At 38.0% G+C, this 17471-nt stretch overlaps 1 protein-coding gene and 1 pseudogene across 1 annotated transcript in view; both read left to right on the top strand.

The window, feature by feature from the left end:
- LOC123246490 (glutathione S-transferase A1-like) overlaps positions 1-1958 on the top strand; it is a 12959-nt gene extending 11001 nt beyond the window's left edge. Inside the window, exons 3-4 of the mRNA XM_044675368.1 lie at positions 67-198; positions 1699-1958. Of these exons, the coding sequence (XP_044531303.1) occupies positions 67-198; positions 1699-1848 (282 nt within the window). The 3' untranslated portion in view covers positions 1849-1958. The remainder of the gene's footprint in view (positions 1-66; positions 199-1698) is intronic.
- A 2085-nt stretch (positions 1959-4043) lies between these two features.
- The window catches only part of LOC123246489, an 18020-nt pseudogene continuing 4592 nt past the window's right edge, over positions 4044-17471 (top strand).

Below are 17471 nucleotides of genomic sequence, written 5' to 3'. Positions count from 1 at the left end.
TTTCCATTATATTACAAGTAATGTACCCTTTATTCTTTTCCTTCTCTCCTTGTCACTGATCTACAGGCATTAAAAAGCCATGGGAAAAATTATCTTGTTGGCAACCAGATGAGCTGGGCAGATATACAGCTGTTTGAAGCCATCCTAATGGTTGAAGAATTGAAGTCAGATGTTCTCTCTGCATTCCCTAAACTGCAGGTAATCCCATCAAAAGTGTCACCACTTACCTTCTAGATACCCATTAATATACATGCTATCTCCACCCCTTTAGAATGTAAGTTTCTGGAGGGCAAGAACTGTTTTTTTTTCTCCTTTTTATCTCCAGTTTAGAATAGTGCCTAGAACACAATAAGTGATTAATACATGCTTGCTAAATGACTTAAAAGATCTGGGATTTCCTTTCTGTTAGACCTTTATCTACCAGGCCTAATTCTGCTTTATGACAACAGCAGTTGTCAACAATAACCATCAACTATTGAGTACCCTTCTGGTGATGAGCCCTAACTGGTTTGGCTGAATGTGTTTGTGGATGGTAGGCACATAGCCCATCGCCAGGCCTTTGTTCAAAGTCTTTCCAGCATGGTGGGACCACCGAGAACTTTATTTTTTTTAAATTTAAGTTCATTTATTTGTTGTTTGTCACATTAAAATATCCAATGAACTCTTAGAACCTAGAACTTTCATTTTACTAGTATAGCTTTTAAGAATTATTGGTCTCCTCCACACTATTTAACAAACAGAGGAGAATTTTAATGGAAGACATGCTTAGAATAAGGCCCCAAATTTGATAAATTCATTAATTTATTCACTAATAAATATTTGGCAACCATATTTAACACAAAATGTTACATTGGTCTTTGGGAGTAGAGGTAGGGAAATATAAAAATGAATGTCACAATCTTTCCCTCCAGGAGCTTACAGTCTCTCAAATTATCCCAAGTCTTTCCTTTTAGATTTCCTAAATAGTTTATGTTAGGGGGCAGGCATTGTCTAAGGTCTAATTCATTGGTGTAGAGAAAGCCCAAACTCAACCATCAATAAAAATCAACAGTAACTCTGTAGCTTATAGTCATAGTCTGAGAATAATAAGAGGTTAAGTGACTTGTTCAGAGTCACATAGGTAGCATGAACTGAGATCTTCCTAAGTGTGGAGGCTTCTTGGTGCTCTATCTCCTACCTCAAGTTATCACTTCCATCTTGGCTTTTAAGCAGTCTATACAAACAATCAAGAAAATAAACCAATGTGAGATATATACTTTTTTTTTTCAACACCTTGCCTTCCATCTTAGAATCCATACTGTTTATTGGTTCTAAGGCATAAGAACAAGAAGGACTAGGCATTGGAGGTTAAATGACTTCTCCAGGGTTCCACAGCTAGGAAGTGTCCAAGGCCAGATGTGAACTCAGGACCTCTTGTCTCTAGGTATGGTTCTATCCATTGGGTCACCTAGCTGCCCCAGGATAAACATTTCAAAAGAAAAGATATGTTATATAATTGAAAAGGGGGCTTTTCATTTGCAGAACAAGGAATTCCTGAGGACTTTTAAACCTTACTGCCCACAGAGGCAAATGTTTGTTGGGGCTTTCCCCCAGGATAAAATGGCCCTGTATTCTTGGCATGAGCAATCTTCGGGCTCTGCTCCAATGTGCAGGACTAATTTCTTCATTTGCAAGTTGTTTCGTTTTTTCCTATTTTAGGAATTCAAAGCTAGAATGGGTAAACTCCCCAACATTCAGAAATTCCTTCAGCCTGGAAGTCAAAGAAAAGAAATGGATCCGATGGGTCTTGAAGAGGTAAAGAAGATATTCAAGGATGATGACTCCTTGTTTCTTAAACATATGAGCTGAATATTCAGAAAGTGTTCTAAGGAGTGCAAAGTTTCAGTTTCCATCCATAGTCATAAAACTTGGAAGTGCTCCTGAGACATTCCTTGGTTGAATAACCAGCAGACCTGATGCTTCCCTGTAGACCTTTTTATAAATTAGAAAAGCTAATAATAAATCAGAAGAATTAAAACATTGTACTTAATTTGTGTCATGGAATTATATATTTTTTCATTTCATTTCATTTTAATTCTGAATTTAACAGACCTGTAGATTTGGAGCCAAAAGAGATCTTAGAGGTCATTGAGTCTTGCTTCCTCCTTTTGTTGCTGTTCAGTCATATCTGATTTTTTTTGTGACTCCATTTGGGGTTTTCTTGGCAGAGATCTTGGAGTGGTTTGCCATTTCCTTCTCCAATTCATTTGACATTTGAGGAAACTAAGGCAGAGTTAAGTGACTTGCTCATCTCAGACTCACCTAGTGTCTGAGGCCAGATTTGAACTCAGGAAGATGAGTTCAATATTTCTCGTATTTCTGCTTTTTCCTATTTCCTCTTTTTCCAGGAGCAGAAATTGAAGCCCAGAGTAATTATGTAACTTGCTCTTAGTTCATACAAATAACTGGTAGGTCAGGGACTCAAACTCAAAACAACTACAAAATATGGGTGAAAATAGTACTTTGATTACTGGGGTATTATGAGAATCAAATCAGATAATAATTGTAGAACATTTAGCACAGTGCTTGGCACAAGCGCTTGGCCCTCAAGAAAGGCTTGTTCCCTTATCTCTCACCCCCCACTCATTTTGAATTCAACATAATTCCACTGTTATGCTGCCTCCCCTCCAATTTAACCAAATTTTTCTTCATTCTTTTTTTTGTGGGATGGGGGGAGAAAGTTACAAATCATGAGAAAATAAGATGATTATAATGTTTATTTAAAAAAATTTTTAAGAATTAATAAATGATACATTAGATTCTGTATAGAATCAAACCTTTTACAATTGTCCTAATGTCCATCAAGAAATATTCATTTATATTAATTCTATAAGATTTAGGCAGGAAAATAGTCTATTTTAGAGGAATTTCCAATTTAAAAAAAAAAAAAGAAAAATGGTTGTTTAACTCAGTTAACCAGAAATTTCAATTAAAAAAAAAAAACCAGCATCTTATTTCTTTCTCTCACATTGTTTAATCATGGTTTTACTTGTGTTTAAAAAAAGATTATTTTTAATATAATAAAAACCTTTTCAAATTTCCCCTTTTTCAAATAGCCATTGACTTGTAAACTCAAGAGACAGTTTCAGGAGAAATCTAGTGGTTTCATTTTTCTATGCAAATAATGTACCTCAGAGCCATTTTGTTAGATTAATTCCAAAGCAAGGTAACTTAACTCAACACTCAGGGAAGCCAACATTTTCACTTCGTTTTTGTGTGTCTAATATGTCCTTTCATCTTTTATGAGATTTCAATCTTGTAAGCCCAAAGTAAGTGTAACAGTGGTGGGGTAGGGTGGTAAACATAGTTGTTTAGTTCATCTTTATTTCACCTTCCCACTTCACCTTACTGTGGACATAATGGTTTCAGACAGGGTTAGGGGCAGGGAAGATTCCCAAAATAAATATTTTTTCTCAGCTCTGGAAGTTGTTAAAAAAGAAAAAGGAAACCTATAATTCTCTACCTTTCTCTCTGTCTGGGACAGGAGAATCACTAATAGTGGACTCCCCTCCCCCCCCCCCCCAGTGAAAATACAATCATAGAGTCAGAGAAAAAAGATGCAAAAATGGCAGCTTTATTGCCTTTTGCACAAAACGGACATCCCCCAGCTAGGGTACTCAAGGAATATGCTGAAGCAGAGGTTTAGGACAACCAGTTTGTACAATCCATAATCACACACCTTCCCTCTTATCTCCTTCCTCCCATCCTTTGGTCCATGTCAGTTCTGGTCATCTGAACTCTGACTCCTAAACTGAGGTTTGAAAAATGGTCAGGAAGTTCAAAGGTGCAACAAAATATACATATACAAAGGAACATGAACATCCTTTTGACACTGTGACAACAGGAGGATAAGGAAGTTACTTAAGTTGTAAATTGTCCTTGGACAGAGGCTCTTCATTCATCTCCAGGAATTTATCTCCATATGAAATCACCCACCTTTGGAATGCAAAGCAGACAAACCAAAGTGAACAGAATGTTTTGGGTTAGAGAATGGGGATAGGGCCATGGTGGTGAAACTATGGCATGTGGCATGTGTGGCAAAGATGGCATGCAGAGTCCTCTCTGTGGGTATGCCCGTGGTCCCTGGCAGAGTTACTCCCTTCCCTCTCTCCACAGTGCCTCTCCACCCCTCTGTGCTTACTCGCTCCTCTGAGTGGAGCACTCAGGCCATGTCCCTCCTTTTGTCCCTCCCTTGTCTTGAATTAGGAGTTGCAGGGGAGCAGCAAGAGGTGGTCTCCTCTACCACCACCACCAGCCTATCCCCCCCACTAAAAGATCTCAACTTTCTTCTTTTACCACCAGCTGCCAGTCTAGGGGGTAACCGCATTCCTCAAAGGCTAACTTTGCTCCCTTTGCCCACTGCTCCCACCCCCACATGGGTTGCAGTCCAATAAGCAGGTGGGGCTGGTTTAAGGGGTGCGTCCCATGGCAGCAGGAGGTAGTTCTTCCCCTTCACCCTCAGATAGCTGGGAGCCTGACCAATGTCACTGAATGCAGTGGATGGTGTACCCAGTCTCCAAGCTGCCTCCCCCCATCCCCCAGCCTTCCTCCATCTTCCTGGCAGAGCTCACCTCCTGGCTTCACAGGCTATGAGCCTGGACCCCCCAACAGAGTCAGGGGGCACAGCAGTAGGGGGGTAGGTACAGCATACAGTCTGGGGGTGTGGTAGGGTGGGTGAGGCATGGCACAGGGTCCCTAAAAGGTTCTAAAAACTTCACTGTCACTGGGGTAGGGCATCCTTATTCTAATGGGTCTGGGGAGGGAAACTAATTCCTAGCTGGGATTTTTGAAACTATTGGGGTACAGGCTACAGGGGAAAATCTTAAAACTTCTTATGAGAAACACAAATTTATCCCACTAATGCTCCTAGGCTCTGAGCCCCCAGCTACAGGCAGCATTTTGACACATTCTTCAGTTGTAAATTTCTCTCTCCTCTCTCCCCCTCCCTCTTGGGACACTTCCTCTCATTAGCCTCCTTCCAATTACAGTCCCAAATAGACATATACAAAAAGGCAAAGGCCTATGATTAACCTCATTGTTTTTTTTTGTTTGTTTGTTTTGCCTTTTTAAAGACAAAGTAAATATTTAAAATGAAAATAAGATAAACAGACTTTTCCAGTACCCAAAGAAAAAGACTTCATAGTCCTATGATGGAACTCAAAAGGAGAAAGGAAATACCAAAATCTTGGCTTATCAAGTCACTTGATTTCTCTGGACCTCAGTTTCAGTATCTCTAAAATGCAATATCAAGTGATTTCTGAGGTCCCTCTTTTAGCTCTAAATTATCTTATGAAGATACCCTAAAAAAATCCTTTTTTTCCCAGCAAGAACAGGTCATGCCTAAGAAATTTTGTTTCCTTTTTAAAAATTTTTTTAAAATTTTAAAATTTTTCATTTTGAATGTTTTCCTATAGTTACATGTTTCACGTTCTTTCCCTCTACCCCAAACTCCCTAACTCCCCTTAGCCGACACACAATTCCACTGGGTTTTACATACCATTGATTAAGACCTAATTCCATTTTATTGATAGTTGGACTAGAGTTATTGTTTAATGTCTACATCCCAAATAATATCCCCTTCAGTCCATGTGTTCAAGCAGTTGTATTTCTTCTGTTTCTCCTCCCACAGTTCTTCCTCTGAATGTGGCTAGTTTTCTTTCTCATAAGTTCCTCAGCCTTGCTCTGGATTCTTGCATTGCTGCTAGTAGAGAAGTCCGTTATGTTCGATTGTACCACAGTGTATCAGTCTCTGTGTACAATGTTCTCCTAGATCTGCTCCTTTCACTCTGCATCAATTCCTGGAGGTCATTCCAGTTCACATGGAATTCCTCCAATTCTTTATTCCTTTGAGCACAGTAGTATTCCATCACCAATAGATACCACAATTTGTTCAGCCATTCCCCAATCGAAGGACATTCTCTCATTTTCCAATTTTTTGCGACCACAAAGAGTGCGGCTATAAATATTTTTATATGTCTTTTTCCTTATTATCTTTTTGGGGTATAAACCAAGCAGTGGTATGGCTGGATCAAAGGGCAGGCAGTCTTTTAAAGCCCTTGGGCATAGTTCCAAATTGCCATACAGATTGGTTGGATCAATTCACAGCTTCACCAGAAATGCTTTAATGTCCCAGTTTTGCCACATCCCCTCCAACATTCATTACTCTCCCCTGCTGTCATTTTAGCCAATCTGCTAGGTATGAGGTGATACCTCAGAGTTGTTTTGACTTGCATTTTTCTAATTATTAGAGATTTAGAACACTTTCTCATGTGTTTAGTGATAGTTTTGATTTCTTTTTTTGAAAATTGCCTATTCGTGTCCCTTGCCCACTTATCAATTATGAGATGAAAAAAGCCTTTTTTTGAGTGAGGGGGAAACATATATATATATATATATGTACATATATATATGTACATATATATACACACACACACATACACAGTGCTTTACACCTTATAGGAATTGAATTTTTTTTCTTTGCCTTGTAGTTCCCTCAGTTTTTTACCACATGGATTTTATGGATTTTGGAAGTTAGTGGAAGTTATCCTACTTACCTGAGGAAGGAAGTGGAATCATAGATTTTTTTAAACCTTTATTCTTTACTCTAGGATTGATAGTAAGTATTGCTTCCAAGGCAGAAGAATAGTAAGGGCTAGGCAGTTGGGATTATGTGATTTGCCCAGGGTCACACAGCTAGGAAATTTCTGAGACCAGATTTGCACCTAGGACTTCCCATCTCCAGGCCTGCCTCTCTATCCACTGAGTCCCCTAGCCATCCCAGAATCATCAATTCTAAGTATTTAGTCTATTCACTCAAACTTCAGAGGAAATTTTAAGCTAGCCAATAAAGTAGAAGCCAGTTCCAAAAAATTTATTTTTATTTTTCTCTTTAAGCTTCAAATCCATAAACACACAATTGATTTGTAATTTCTTCAGCATGGTGATGTCGTCCATCAATGAAGTTTTCAATTAATCTATTCAGTTTTTTAAAAGCCCTAAAAATTGCTAAAGGCAAATTTAAAGAACTCAATTGAATTACAGGGCTAGTAAGTGTCAGAGGTGCGATTTAAACCCAAGTATCCCTTACTTCGGGCCCAGCTCTGTCCATGGTTCCACCTCAACTCTGAAGTTAAACATATAGCATAAGCAATGTGTCAATTTGTTTCACTTGACTAAACTGATTTGTTAGGAGAGTATTCTATTGAGAGTGGGCAGAAAAAGTGGGAAGATATAGTGATATAAAAAGAGAAAAGTATCAGCAATAAATAAATCATTTTTAAGAAGGAACAATACTTTAGTACTGGGTAACAAGTGTGAAGATTTGATTCCATTTTTTTTGATTGGATGGATGAACTTTTATATTTTTAACTATAATCAGTAGCAGAGGTAAGGGTGTATGACTTTATTTCAAGACTTAGAAATTTCAAAATGGAAATATTTATGATCTTTCAGTATTAGGGGAACAGCTAGTGAGGATGAATAATTAGTTAAAAATAGGAAAACATGAAATGGTCCATGATTCCTTTCCCACACTTAATTGTCTCCACAGCTCTACCACAGCTCTTCCCCCTAACCTGACACAATCTCCTTTTCCTTCTCCTTCTGCCTAGCAGTTTTCCTGTCACCAACTTTCCTGTATTTCAAGATTTCTTCCTTAGTCTCAGTGAATCAAGGTTATGTTTCATGCCATTGTTATCAGTATGACATCCTCTTTAAGTTAAAAAAAAAAGGATTATTTATGGATCTTGTCAAGTGATTAGATGGCTATAGCTTGTGATGTCATCTGAGATTTGCTAATGTTGGGTCTCTTTCATTTACTTGCATTTTTGTCCTTTTGTCTTTTCAAATCAATTCAATTTTATCTGTTTCTATAAAATTTCCTCTCTATAGATTGATTGGTATACCCTCATATCTATGAATTAATTTAGGCAGTATTGTCATTTTCACTTTTCTAGTTCAATTCAACCATAAACAATGACTATCTTTTTAATTACTTTTGTTTTTCAGATGTTTTTCAGATCATGTCTGACACTTTGTGACCCCATTTGGGGCTATCTTGGCAGAAATACTGGAGTGGTTTTCCATTTCCTTCTCCATTCCAATTAATTATCCCTTTGTTTATGTAAAGAATGGTTGTAGAAGAGACCATCTTCAGACACTTACTAGCTGTATGACCCTGGGCAACTCACTTTATCCTGTTTGCCTTAGGTCCTCATCTGTAAAATGAGCTGGAGAAGGAAATGGAAAACCACTTCAGTATCTGTGCCAAGAAAACTCCAAAATGGAGTCACAAAGAGTCAAATATTATTGAAACAACATAACAAAAAAAGAACTTAATGATTTTTAATTCATTTATTTATTTAAAAAAAAGAAGAAGTGATCATTTTGATGACATGAAGATAATCCCAAGGAATTTGAGCTGAAATGGGCTAGAATTTTCTGTTTCTTTTTTTCTTCTTCTTTTTATTATTATTATTTAGCTCCAGTTAGATAATCAGAATGTTCTCTTTGGATAATGAAAACTGTTTGTACACAAATATTTATAGCTGTGCTTTTTGTAGTGACAAAAAAAATGGAAAATGGGGGTGGAATGTACATTGATTGGGGAATGGCTGAACAAATTGTGGTATATGATGGTGATAGAATACTATTGTGCTATAAGGATGATGAACCATTTCATTTCTATATGAACTGAAAAGACATCCGTGAACTGATGCAGGGTGAAATGAGCAGAACCAGGAGAACATTGTACACAGTAACTGAAACACTGTGGCACAATCAAATGTAATAGACTTTGCTACTAATAGCAATGTAGTGATCCAGGACAATTGGGGGGGGGGTGTCTTGGAAGAAAGCATGTTATCTACATTGAGATAAAGAACTGTGGGAGTAGAAATGCACAAGAAAAAACTTATGATTTATCACCCAATTCTATCGATATATGATTGGGGCTTTGGTTTTAGAAGATCACACTATTACAAATATGAATAATTTAAAAATAGGTTTTGAGCAATACTACATATATAATCCAGTGGAATTACTTGTCAGATTCCAGAGAGGGGAAGGAGAGAACATGAATCTTGTAACCATGGGAAAACACTCTAAATTAATTAATTAAGAAAAGAATAAAAATTTTTTTTAATTTAAAAGAAATGTTCTCTTTGGATTTCTGTGATTCAATTCAAGTAGTCATTATCTTTAACAGCTGTTGAGAAAGAACAGATGTAGTAATTTTGCTTCTTGGAATAAGTAGCTTCAGAGAAGATTGGAATGCAGTCAGTTATAACTCCCTTGCTGTCATGGGAAATATCTCTTAGCTTTTAGTTAATGTATTTAGGGACTCTTACAGGCAAGGCACCCTACAAAGTGCTAGGGAAACAAAGGTGACAATTGTAACAATCTAAAAAGGAAGGATGACAAAATCCTAGAAAGTATTTCAGTCTTTATTGTTATTCTCCCCTCCTGTCCTGCCCCTACCCAAAGTGACCAAGAAAACACCAATGATTCTTCAGTCTTTGGTGGGGAGGGGGGGTGATTTCATTCATATTTGGGGGAACTCCTTATAAAGGAACACCCCTTCTAACAGGCTGGCAATTATTTTGCAATTCATAGCTCTTGAGAACTGCCTGGGGCACTGAGAAGTTAAATGATTTGCCTAGCTTTGACAAACCAGTATATGTCAAAGATAAGACCTGAATTCAGGTATTCCTCAAATGGAGGCCAGCTCTCTCTCCACTACATCACATTGCTTTTATAGCCTTAGAAAAAAATTTATGAGAATAAATTATGTTGAGTGCATCTTTTACAAAGTAAAAGAAAGTGACAGGTAGGCAGAGTGCAACATCACAGTCACATAATTGACTGAAAAGAAGACTAAAGAAGAGACTACACTGAACTTTTTGTTTGTTGACTGTCAGCATATGGGACCTGGGTTGAAATCCAAGCTCCACCACTTACTACCTGTGTGACCTTGGGAGAGCCATTTAACTTCTCCCCTTCAGTATGCTTATCTGTATAATGAGGGGTTTGGCCTCTGAGATACCTTCCAGCTCTGGGATCTTATGAAACCCTTATACACAAAGAGTAATTGTAAACCCAAGTTTGACTGGACCCTGGCCTGTTACCAGTCTGTTTATCACAAAATCATGATATCAGTTTGTTTCTCACGGACACCACTAAATAAGCTGTAATTCTATTTTGTCTCCTAATTATTCTGTCCAGTTGCCAGGTGACATGGTCCAGATGGGCAAACCCCATTTGTAAAGAATGCATTCATCAGAATAGATAGACCTTGATGTGCCCAGAACATAGTCATACTAACCCAACACTCAGATTTCCTTCCATGAATGAGATTGGACCAGCTCTGCCAGAGCCATAGTAACATGCCAAGGATTATGGTAAAAGGATTATGGCCTTTCTAGTTTGGGAAATTATTTGAACAAAAGACTCATATGTGCATTGAGGACTTCAATGCTAAGCCATTTTGAAAGTCCACCTATAGGGAGCAATAGCTGGACCTTGTTATTGCCAGGTCACTCAAGTTACCGGTTTTTAGCTATAGGACACTCCAAGCCAGCATGTTCAATCCAATCAAAATGGAGCCAAGAAGCTTTAAGATTCATTGTTCTCATTAACTCAGTTTTCCCTCACTTGGAATGGCATGTAACTTCAGATCTGTGGGACTGCATGAACTCATGTTTTAGAAAAACAAACATATCACTATAGCAGTCTAGTTTGTGATGTTCCACTAACAAACCCATGGGCTTGATAATATTCATAAGCTGCTACTTTATTCAATTTAACATACTTTGGGGGGAAAATTGTGTAATAGAAGTTAATAGTTTCTTATATAATCCTCTTTTTTATTCTTCTAATACCATAAGAGTCATGTTTGATGCTGGTTGTTAAGTTAATACTAGAAAATGGATTTTTTTTTTCCAAGCACAAAATAATGGGGTGGGTAGGCTGGATTTGGATTAAGAAGGCCTGAGTTTGAATGCCAGCTCTGACATTGTCCAAAATAGGGTCCTAGGTTCACCTAGAGTTCTGACTCTTTTATTTTCCCTTTATTTTGTTTGGTGATCTCATCAGCTCCCATAGATTAAATTATCTTCTTTATGCTGTTCATTCTCAGATCTACTTATTGAACCCTACCTTCTCTCCTAACACCCAGACTTTCACTTCCCACTGCCTACTGGGCATCTCAAAATGGATATCCCATAGACACATTACTCAACATGTCCAACACTGAACTTGTCATCTTTCCCTCAAACCGCTTCACCTCTTTCCCAAACTTCCCTATTACTGTTTGAAGGCATCATATTCTCTTAGTTACCCAAGCCCTAACCTATGTGACATCTTTGACTCCTCACTCTCACTCCATTTATCCAATCTGCAGCCAAATCCTCTCAATTTTATCTTTTTTAGCATTTCTTATATATTGCCCCTTCTCTCCTCTGACACTTCCACTGCCCTGCTGTAGGCCTTCATAATCTAGTCCACTTTCCACTTGGGGCTGTCAAATTAGTCTTCCATCCTAAAGTAGGCACTTAAATGCTAGTTAACTTGACTACTCAATAAGCTCCAGTAGTTCCCTAATGCCTCCAGGATTAAATATAAAACCATCTGAGTATGTTTCTAGCCCTTTATAATGACCTCCTACCTTTCTAGTTTTCTTAAGTGCAACCCTGTATATTTTGGTATGCAGTGATACTAATCTCCTTGCTGTTGTTCACTTAAGATACACAATTTCCCAACTTCATGAATTTTTGATGATTGTCCCTCATGTCAGGAAATTTCTCCTTCCTCATTTCTATTGCTTGACTTTCCTGGTTTCCTTCAAGTTCTAGCTAAAATCCTGTCCTTGCTAAGGAGCCTTTACAGTTTCTCCTTAATGTTGTCTTCCCTTGTTGATGATCTATATTTTATACTGTATATGTCTTGTTTGTAAATAGTTATTTGCATGTTGTCTCCCCCATTAGATTGTGAATTCCTTGAGAAAAGAGAACTTTGTCTTTTTGAATCCCCACTACTTTGCACAGTGCCTGGCATATTAGCAGGAGCTTAGTCAAAATTTATGTGGCTAGATGTATGTAACCTTGGAAAATGAAAGGGCTGAATGAGATCTCTACATTCTTTTCAAGTTCTAATGTTCTAGGTCAATTAGAATTGAAACTTTGGACTTTTCTCTCACCTGACCCTAACCTACCCCACTCCCCAATCCCACCCACCTAATCAAGTCATTTTGATTCTATCCCCACAATCTCTTTCTAGTTAATCTGTTGAAACCCTTGTTTAGAGTTGAATTATCTTTTATTTATACTCAAAACCACTCCTGAGGGTAGGTAGGGACTTTGGCTTCAGGGTGCCTGTGGTCCTTCAGCTGTTTGGAACATCATAGTTTAGTAGTGTTTTCTCCCAACATTATAGACACCCCCAGCTTCCCTTTAAGAATATACATGTGTTTCAGAGGGAGAACTGTGGGAGGAGAAATACAGAAGAAAAACAACTGCATGAACACATGGGCTAATGGGGATATTATTGGGGTTGTAAACGCTAAACGATAACTCTAGTCCAACTATCAATAATATGGAATTAGGTCTTGATCAATGATACGTGTAAAACCCAGTGGAATTGCACACCAGCTAAGGGGAGTTAGGGGGTTTTGGGGGAGAGGGAAAGAACATGAAATATGTAACTATGGGAAAATATTCAAAATAAAAACTTAAAAAAATTAAAAATCAGCCAAAGGGGGGGAAAAAGAATATACATGTGTTATTTATTACATTATATCACACTAATGCTTATCTTAGAGTTGAAAAACAACTTATTAAAAAGCTACTTATTCAAGACAACTTAATCATAAAATGGAGGCTAAAAACAAATGGAATCAGTTATACTAAGTTGACAAAATGTCTCATTAAGGTAATAGAATTTATTCTTGTGAACCTTTTTCTTTACTTCCCCTCACTGTCTTGTGAACCTTCTTTACTTCCTCTCATTTCCTGCCTCCTTTCCTTCCTTCTTTTTATTATAAAACATGGTTTTTTTTACTCACTATCATTAAAAAGAAGTGATCAACATGTTTTACCTTTCGAATACTAAACTAGAGTTCCTCCTGGTTTGTTCACTATGCTAGCTAATATATATATATATATAGTACTTTCTCTTTAAGAGATCCTAACAATCCTGTAAGGTAGATGCTTTTATGACTCTATTTTAAAGATAAGGAAATTGAGACTGAGATACTAAGTTAGTATAGCTAGTATGTGTTTGAGTTGAGAGTAAACCTTGGTCTTCCTTACTCCAAGACCAATACTTGATCCACTGTGCTAAAATCCTACCTTCTGTAGGCCTTTCCCAATCCCCCCTCATTCTAGTGCCTTGTTTCTTTGGAACATCTCTAATTTATCCTACAGGTAGCTTGTTTACAGGTAATTGTTTACATGTTGTCTCTCATTAAACTTTGAGTTCCTAGAATACAGGCAGTCTTTTCTCTCTTTTTGTAATTATATTGCTTTGCGCAGTGCTGGGCATGTAAAAAGCACTAACTAAATCCTTCTTGACTGACTGACCATGGCATGAAGTTTCTACATAGCAAGAATGTCTAACTAAAGTCCCAGTGTAGGTCACTATCAGTGTTAACATTAAACCAGGAAAATGGTAAATTTGTAATTCTAGGTACTTACTCTTGTGAGGATTACTTAGTTATTAGTTTATATATAGTTTATGTGGACCTAGCAGGAAGGGCTGGAGAATTCCAAGATGGAATGAAGAAGCAGGAAGTGTGTTTCTTGCTCACTGAGAGAGATTCCATGGGGGTGGGGGCAAGCAGCAACTGACCCTAGGAGACACCAGATTACCAGTGATCCTGTGGAAAGACTGTTACCTACTCCTGGGAGATTGTGGTAGAGACTGCTAAATCCCAACCTGAGCTGCAGGTCAACTTGGGCTGGGTCAGCTCCCAGAATCTATCCACCTGGAAGAGTGCAGCAGGTGGTCCTGGAGGAGCAGAAACACCACTGGAGTGAGGCTGGACACTACTGTGAGGATATCCACTTCAGTAGTCTCTGGGCCCTGTCTTGCTTAGGTCTCAGTTAGTGTAGATAAGTCCCTTCCCTGACCCTGGGTTGCTCTTAGTCTGAAGAGTGTAGTTACCCCTATTCCCATACTTTATCTTAGTTGTCTCTGATTAAAAGTGTTATACAACTCTTGCTTTTACTTGCTGGTTTCCATAGGCCTAGTCTAGATACTGCAGAGTGGCAGTTGGGCCTAACTGCCACTTCAGTAACAGACACCTCCTTAGCTGTTAAAACTTGGTATCCCAATTTTGTTTGATCCCTCCTTCTGTCACTCCTGTCATCCTCACACCCTTCTGAACCCACATTTTAATATTTAAGCCTACTTCCCTGGTTATTCCCCATTACATTACACAAGAGAAAAATATAAGTTTTTCTACTCAGCCATAAATCCTTAAAATGAATGATTAATGTCTCCTGTAACAATATTGTATGTTAAAGGATAAGATAAAGATGGAATATTTAATCCTTAGGTCATGAGGGAGTCACCAAGTTTTTTTTTTTTTTTAAACCCTTACCTTCCGTCTTGGAGTCAATATTGTGTATTGGTTCCAAGGCAGAAGAGTGGTAAGGGCTAGGCAATAGGGGTCAAGTGACTTGCCCAGGGTCACACGGCTGGGAAGTGTCTGAGGCCAGATTTGAACCTAGGACCTCCCGTCTCTAGGCCTGGCTCTCAATCCACTGAGCTACCCAGCTGCCCCTGAGTCACCAAGTTTTAGTAGAGGAATGGCATTATATCTTTGGTTGCAGAATACCATTCTGGGAGTGGCACTTTTATTTCCCAATGCTTAGCTTGGTGAAATCCAACAATTGCCATAGGATTCAGTTTCTGGAAGTCCTTTGTAGGTTATTGTCCTCAAATCCAAAAAGGCACCAGTCCCTGATTCTGAGTGGTATTTTCTGTGATTCAATTCAGGCAAAATTTTACCATGTTTCCCATATCAGAATAACTGCCCTGCTCTGGGTTTCACCTATACTTTATGCTTTGGTAATCCAAGGCTTTGACATATAATCTGAATTTCCAGGTTTTAGTGAATTTCTCAAAGCAAGTCTCCAGAGAACAAACTTCTCCTTACTGATTTTTGCTTTCAATTTAAGAATTTTCCTGCTTTCATAGCAGATTCTGTCTTTATGGAGCTGGAAACAGTAGGTGCCATCAAGTCAGTATACAAACAAATGATTTGTGTGTGTGTGTGTGTGTGTGTGTGTCTATATAATTCCAGAGCTTCTGGGAGAAGCTGGTCTCCTTTTCTGTTAGGTTCTTCATCTTGCTGTGGAACTTCCACACCTATCTTTCCTTCTCTTCTATGATGGTAGGTGAAGCTTGACATCCAAGCGCATGCTAAAAAGGAAAGACATTTTATATAAACCTGACAATATTAGGCCTGGGTACTTGGCAAGCTGGCTAAAGTATACTCTTCACCATTAACAGCAATGGTCCATTTGTATGTCTCTCTCAATGAAAGGGTATAGAGCTCATCAGTGCCTGTGTGCTCCCCCACAGTGCAAGTGACAGATAAAGAAGGCATCCACTCAACTTAGCTTGTGAAGTATTTACAAGTGCTATGTTATTCTATTCCTCACTTTTTAAAAACTTTTTTTGCTACCATTTATTTTCATTTTTAATGTTATGTTTAAAAATTATATATATAAAAATAATATTGAACACAATAATGTAACACATATGATTTATTATAAATATGTAATAAATTGTCATAAATATATTTATTAAGAGAAACAAATTCTCACATTAGTTCTGTCCAAAAATCTATGTCTCTTTCTTTTCCTTCTCATTCCACTCTTCATCTTTTAAAAGTTGGTTTGAGGAATAAATGCCTTTTGCCACAGATAGCGTTTGTGCTACACAAGGACAGATATACTGGTCCTGCTTGAACTGTTCTAAAAGCTGGTTATCCTGGCTCCAACCTCTTCTCTCTCCTTGCACAATTGCCAAATTAATATTCCTAAAGCATTGGTCTAACTGTCACTGCCCTGCTGAAAAACCATCAGTGACTTACTATGGTCTAGAATAAAATATGCACTCTTTAGCCTGGCTGTTTTGTCACAGTTCTCTGGCATAAGGGAGTCCCCTCTGAAAGGATATAGGATTTCTCTGTTGATCTTGACTTTTTACAACTGGGCTGACAGTGCCATATTTCTATAAAAATAAATTTATATTTATATTTGTTTATATTCATATTTGTTTATATTTATATTTAAAGGAAGTCTCGTGGCCCAGAGGAGAAACCAACACCTTAATGAGCTTGGATGCTGGGAATAACTTTTAAAACAATATGAGTCATGTCTATGCAAAGCTTTGTAGGCAAGTAAAAGGGAAAAGGGGGAACAGAAGAGGGAGAAGTGAACTCAATATGAAACTCAGACATACACACTAACAAAGTATATAACTCATATAAGGTTGATGCTACCCAGAGATATGGATCCACTCAAGTGGAAAGGCATGCTCCAAGGAGTCCTTTGGAGAATGGGACACCTATATTCCAATTTTGGTGGCCACCCAGAGTTGACTGCTTCGCATGTCAGGATTCAGGGCATGGGTTTTTGAGATACATAGGTAGAGGATTAATTTTTGGATCCCTAGCTACACTAATCTTTAAAAATTATCATAACCAGAGAGCTACAGTTCCCCAGTGAGAGGTGATTGCAATAAGACACCACCCCCAACACACAGTTGATCTGAAGTAGTAACACCAGATGAGTCATGTAAGCTGGCTGACCTAGACCTGAATTCTTCAGATAATCAGAGTGAAGGAGGTACAGAGAGAAAAGAACACCATATTCCTCCTCATTTAAGGAACAGAGAAGCTTTATCACAGGGATTCTGTGATAAATAATTCAGGATGGAATTCTGGGAAAGATAAGGATGCATAAAGCAGTTTTGACTCTCATAGAAGTACAAGAGAGGAATTTAGTTTCTTTAGTGATTATGGAAATGGATCAAAAGGAAGCTTTGGTGGTCAGAGAAGTGACTATGATGGTATTGGCAGTCATGATGGCAGATATGGCTTTAACAAACTTAAACAGAGAGGAAACAGTTGATTGCCTGATAAATCAGATGAGAATGACTGATCAAACCACTTCCACTAAGTCATCTCTTAGAGAAGAACTCTTCTCTAGAGGAAACATTGGAATCAACTTTGAGAAATATGATAACATTTCTGTTGAGCCAACAAGCAACAATCATCCCTAACATATTGAAAGTTTTAGCAATGTTGAGATGGAAGAAATTTTTATAACGAATTTTGAGTTTATTCATACACCAGAGTAAAAACATGCTATTTCTCTTAGGGGGGAGAGAGAGAGAGAGAGAGAGAGAGAGAGAGAGAGAGAGAG

Source organism: Gracilinanus agilis, chromosome 4 (genome assembly GCF_016433145.1).
Source record: "Gracilinanus agilis isolate LMUSP501 chromosome 4, AgileGrace, whole genome shotgun sequence".
NCBI classification, from domain to species: domain Eukaryota; kingdom Metazoa; phylum Chordata; class Mammalia; order Didelphimorphia; family Didelphidae; genus Gracilinanus; species Gracilinanus agilis.
The sequence above is the reverse complement of the archived record's forward strand: the minus strand, read 5'-3'. Positions and strand labels throughout refer to the sequence as shown.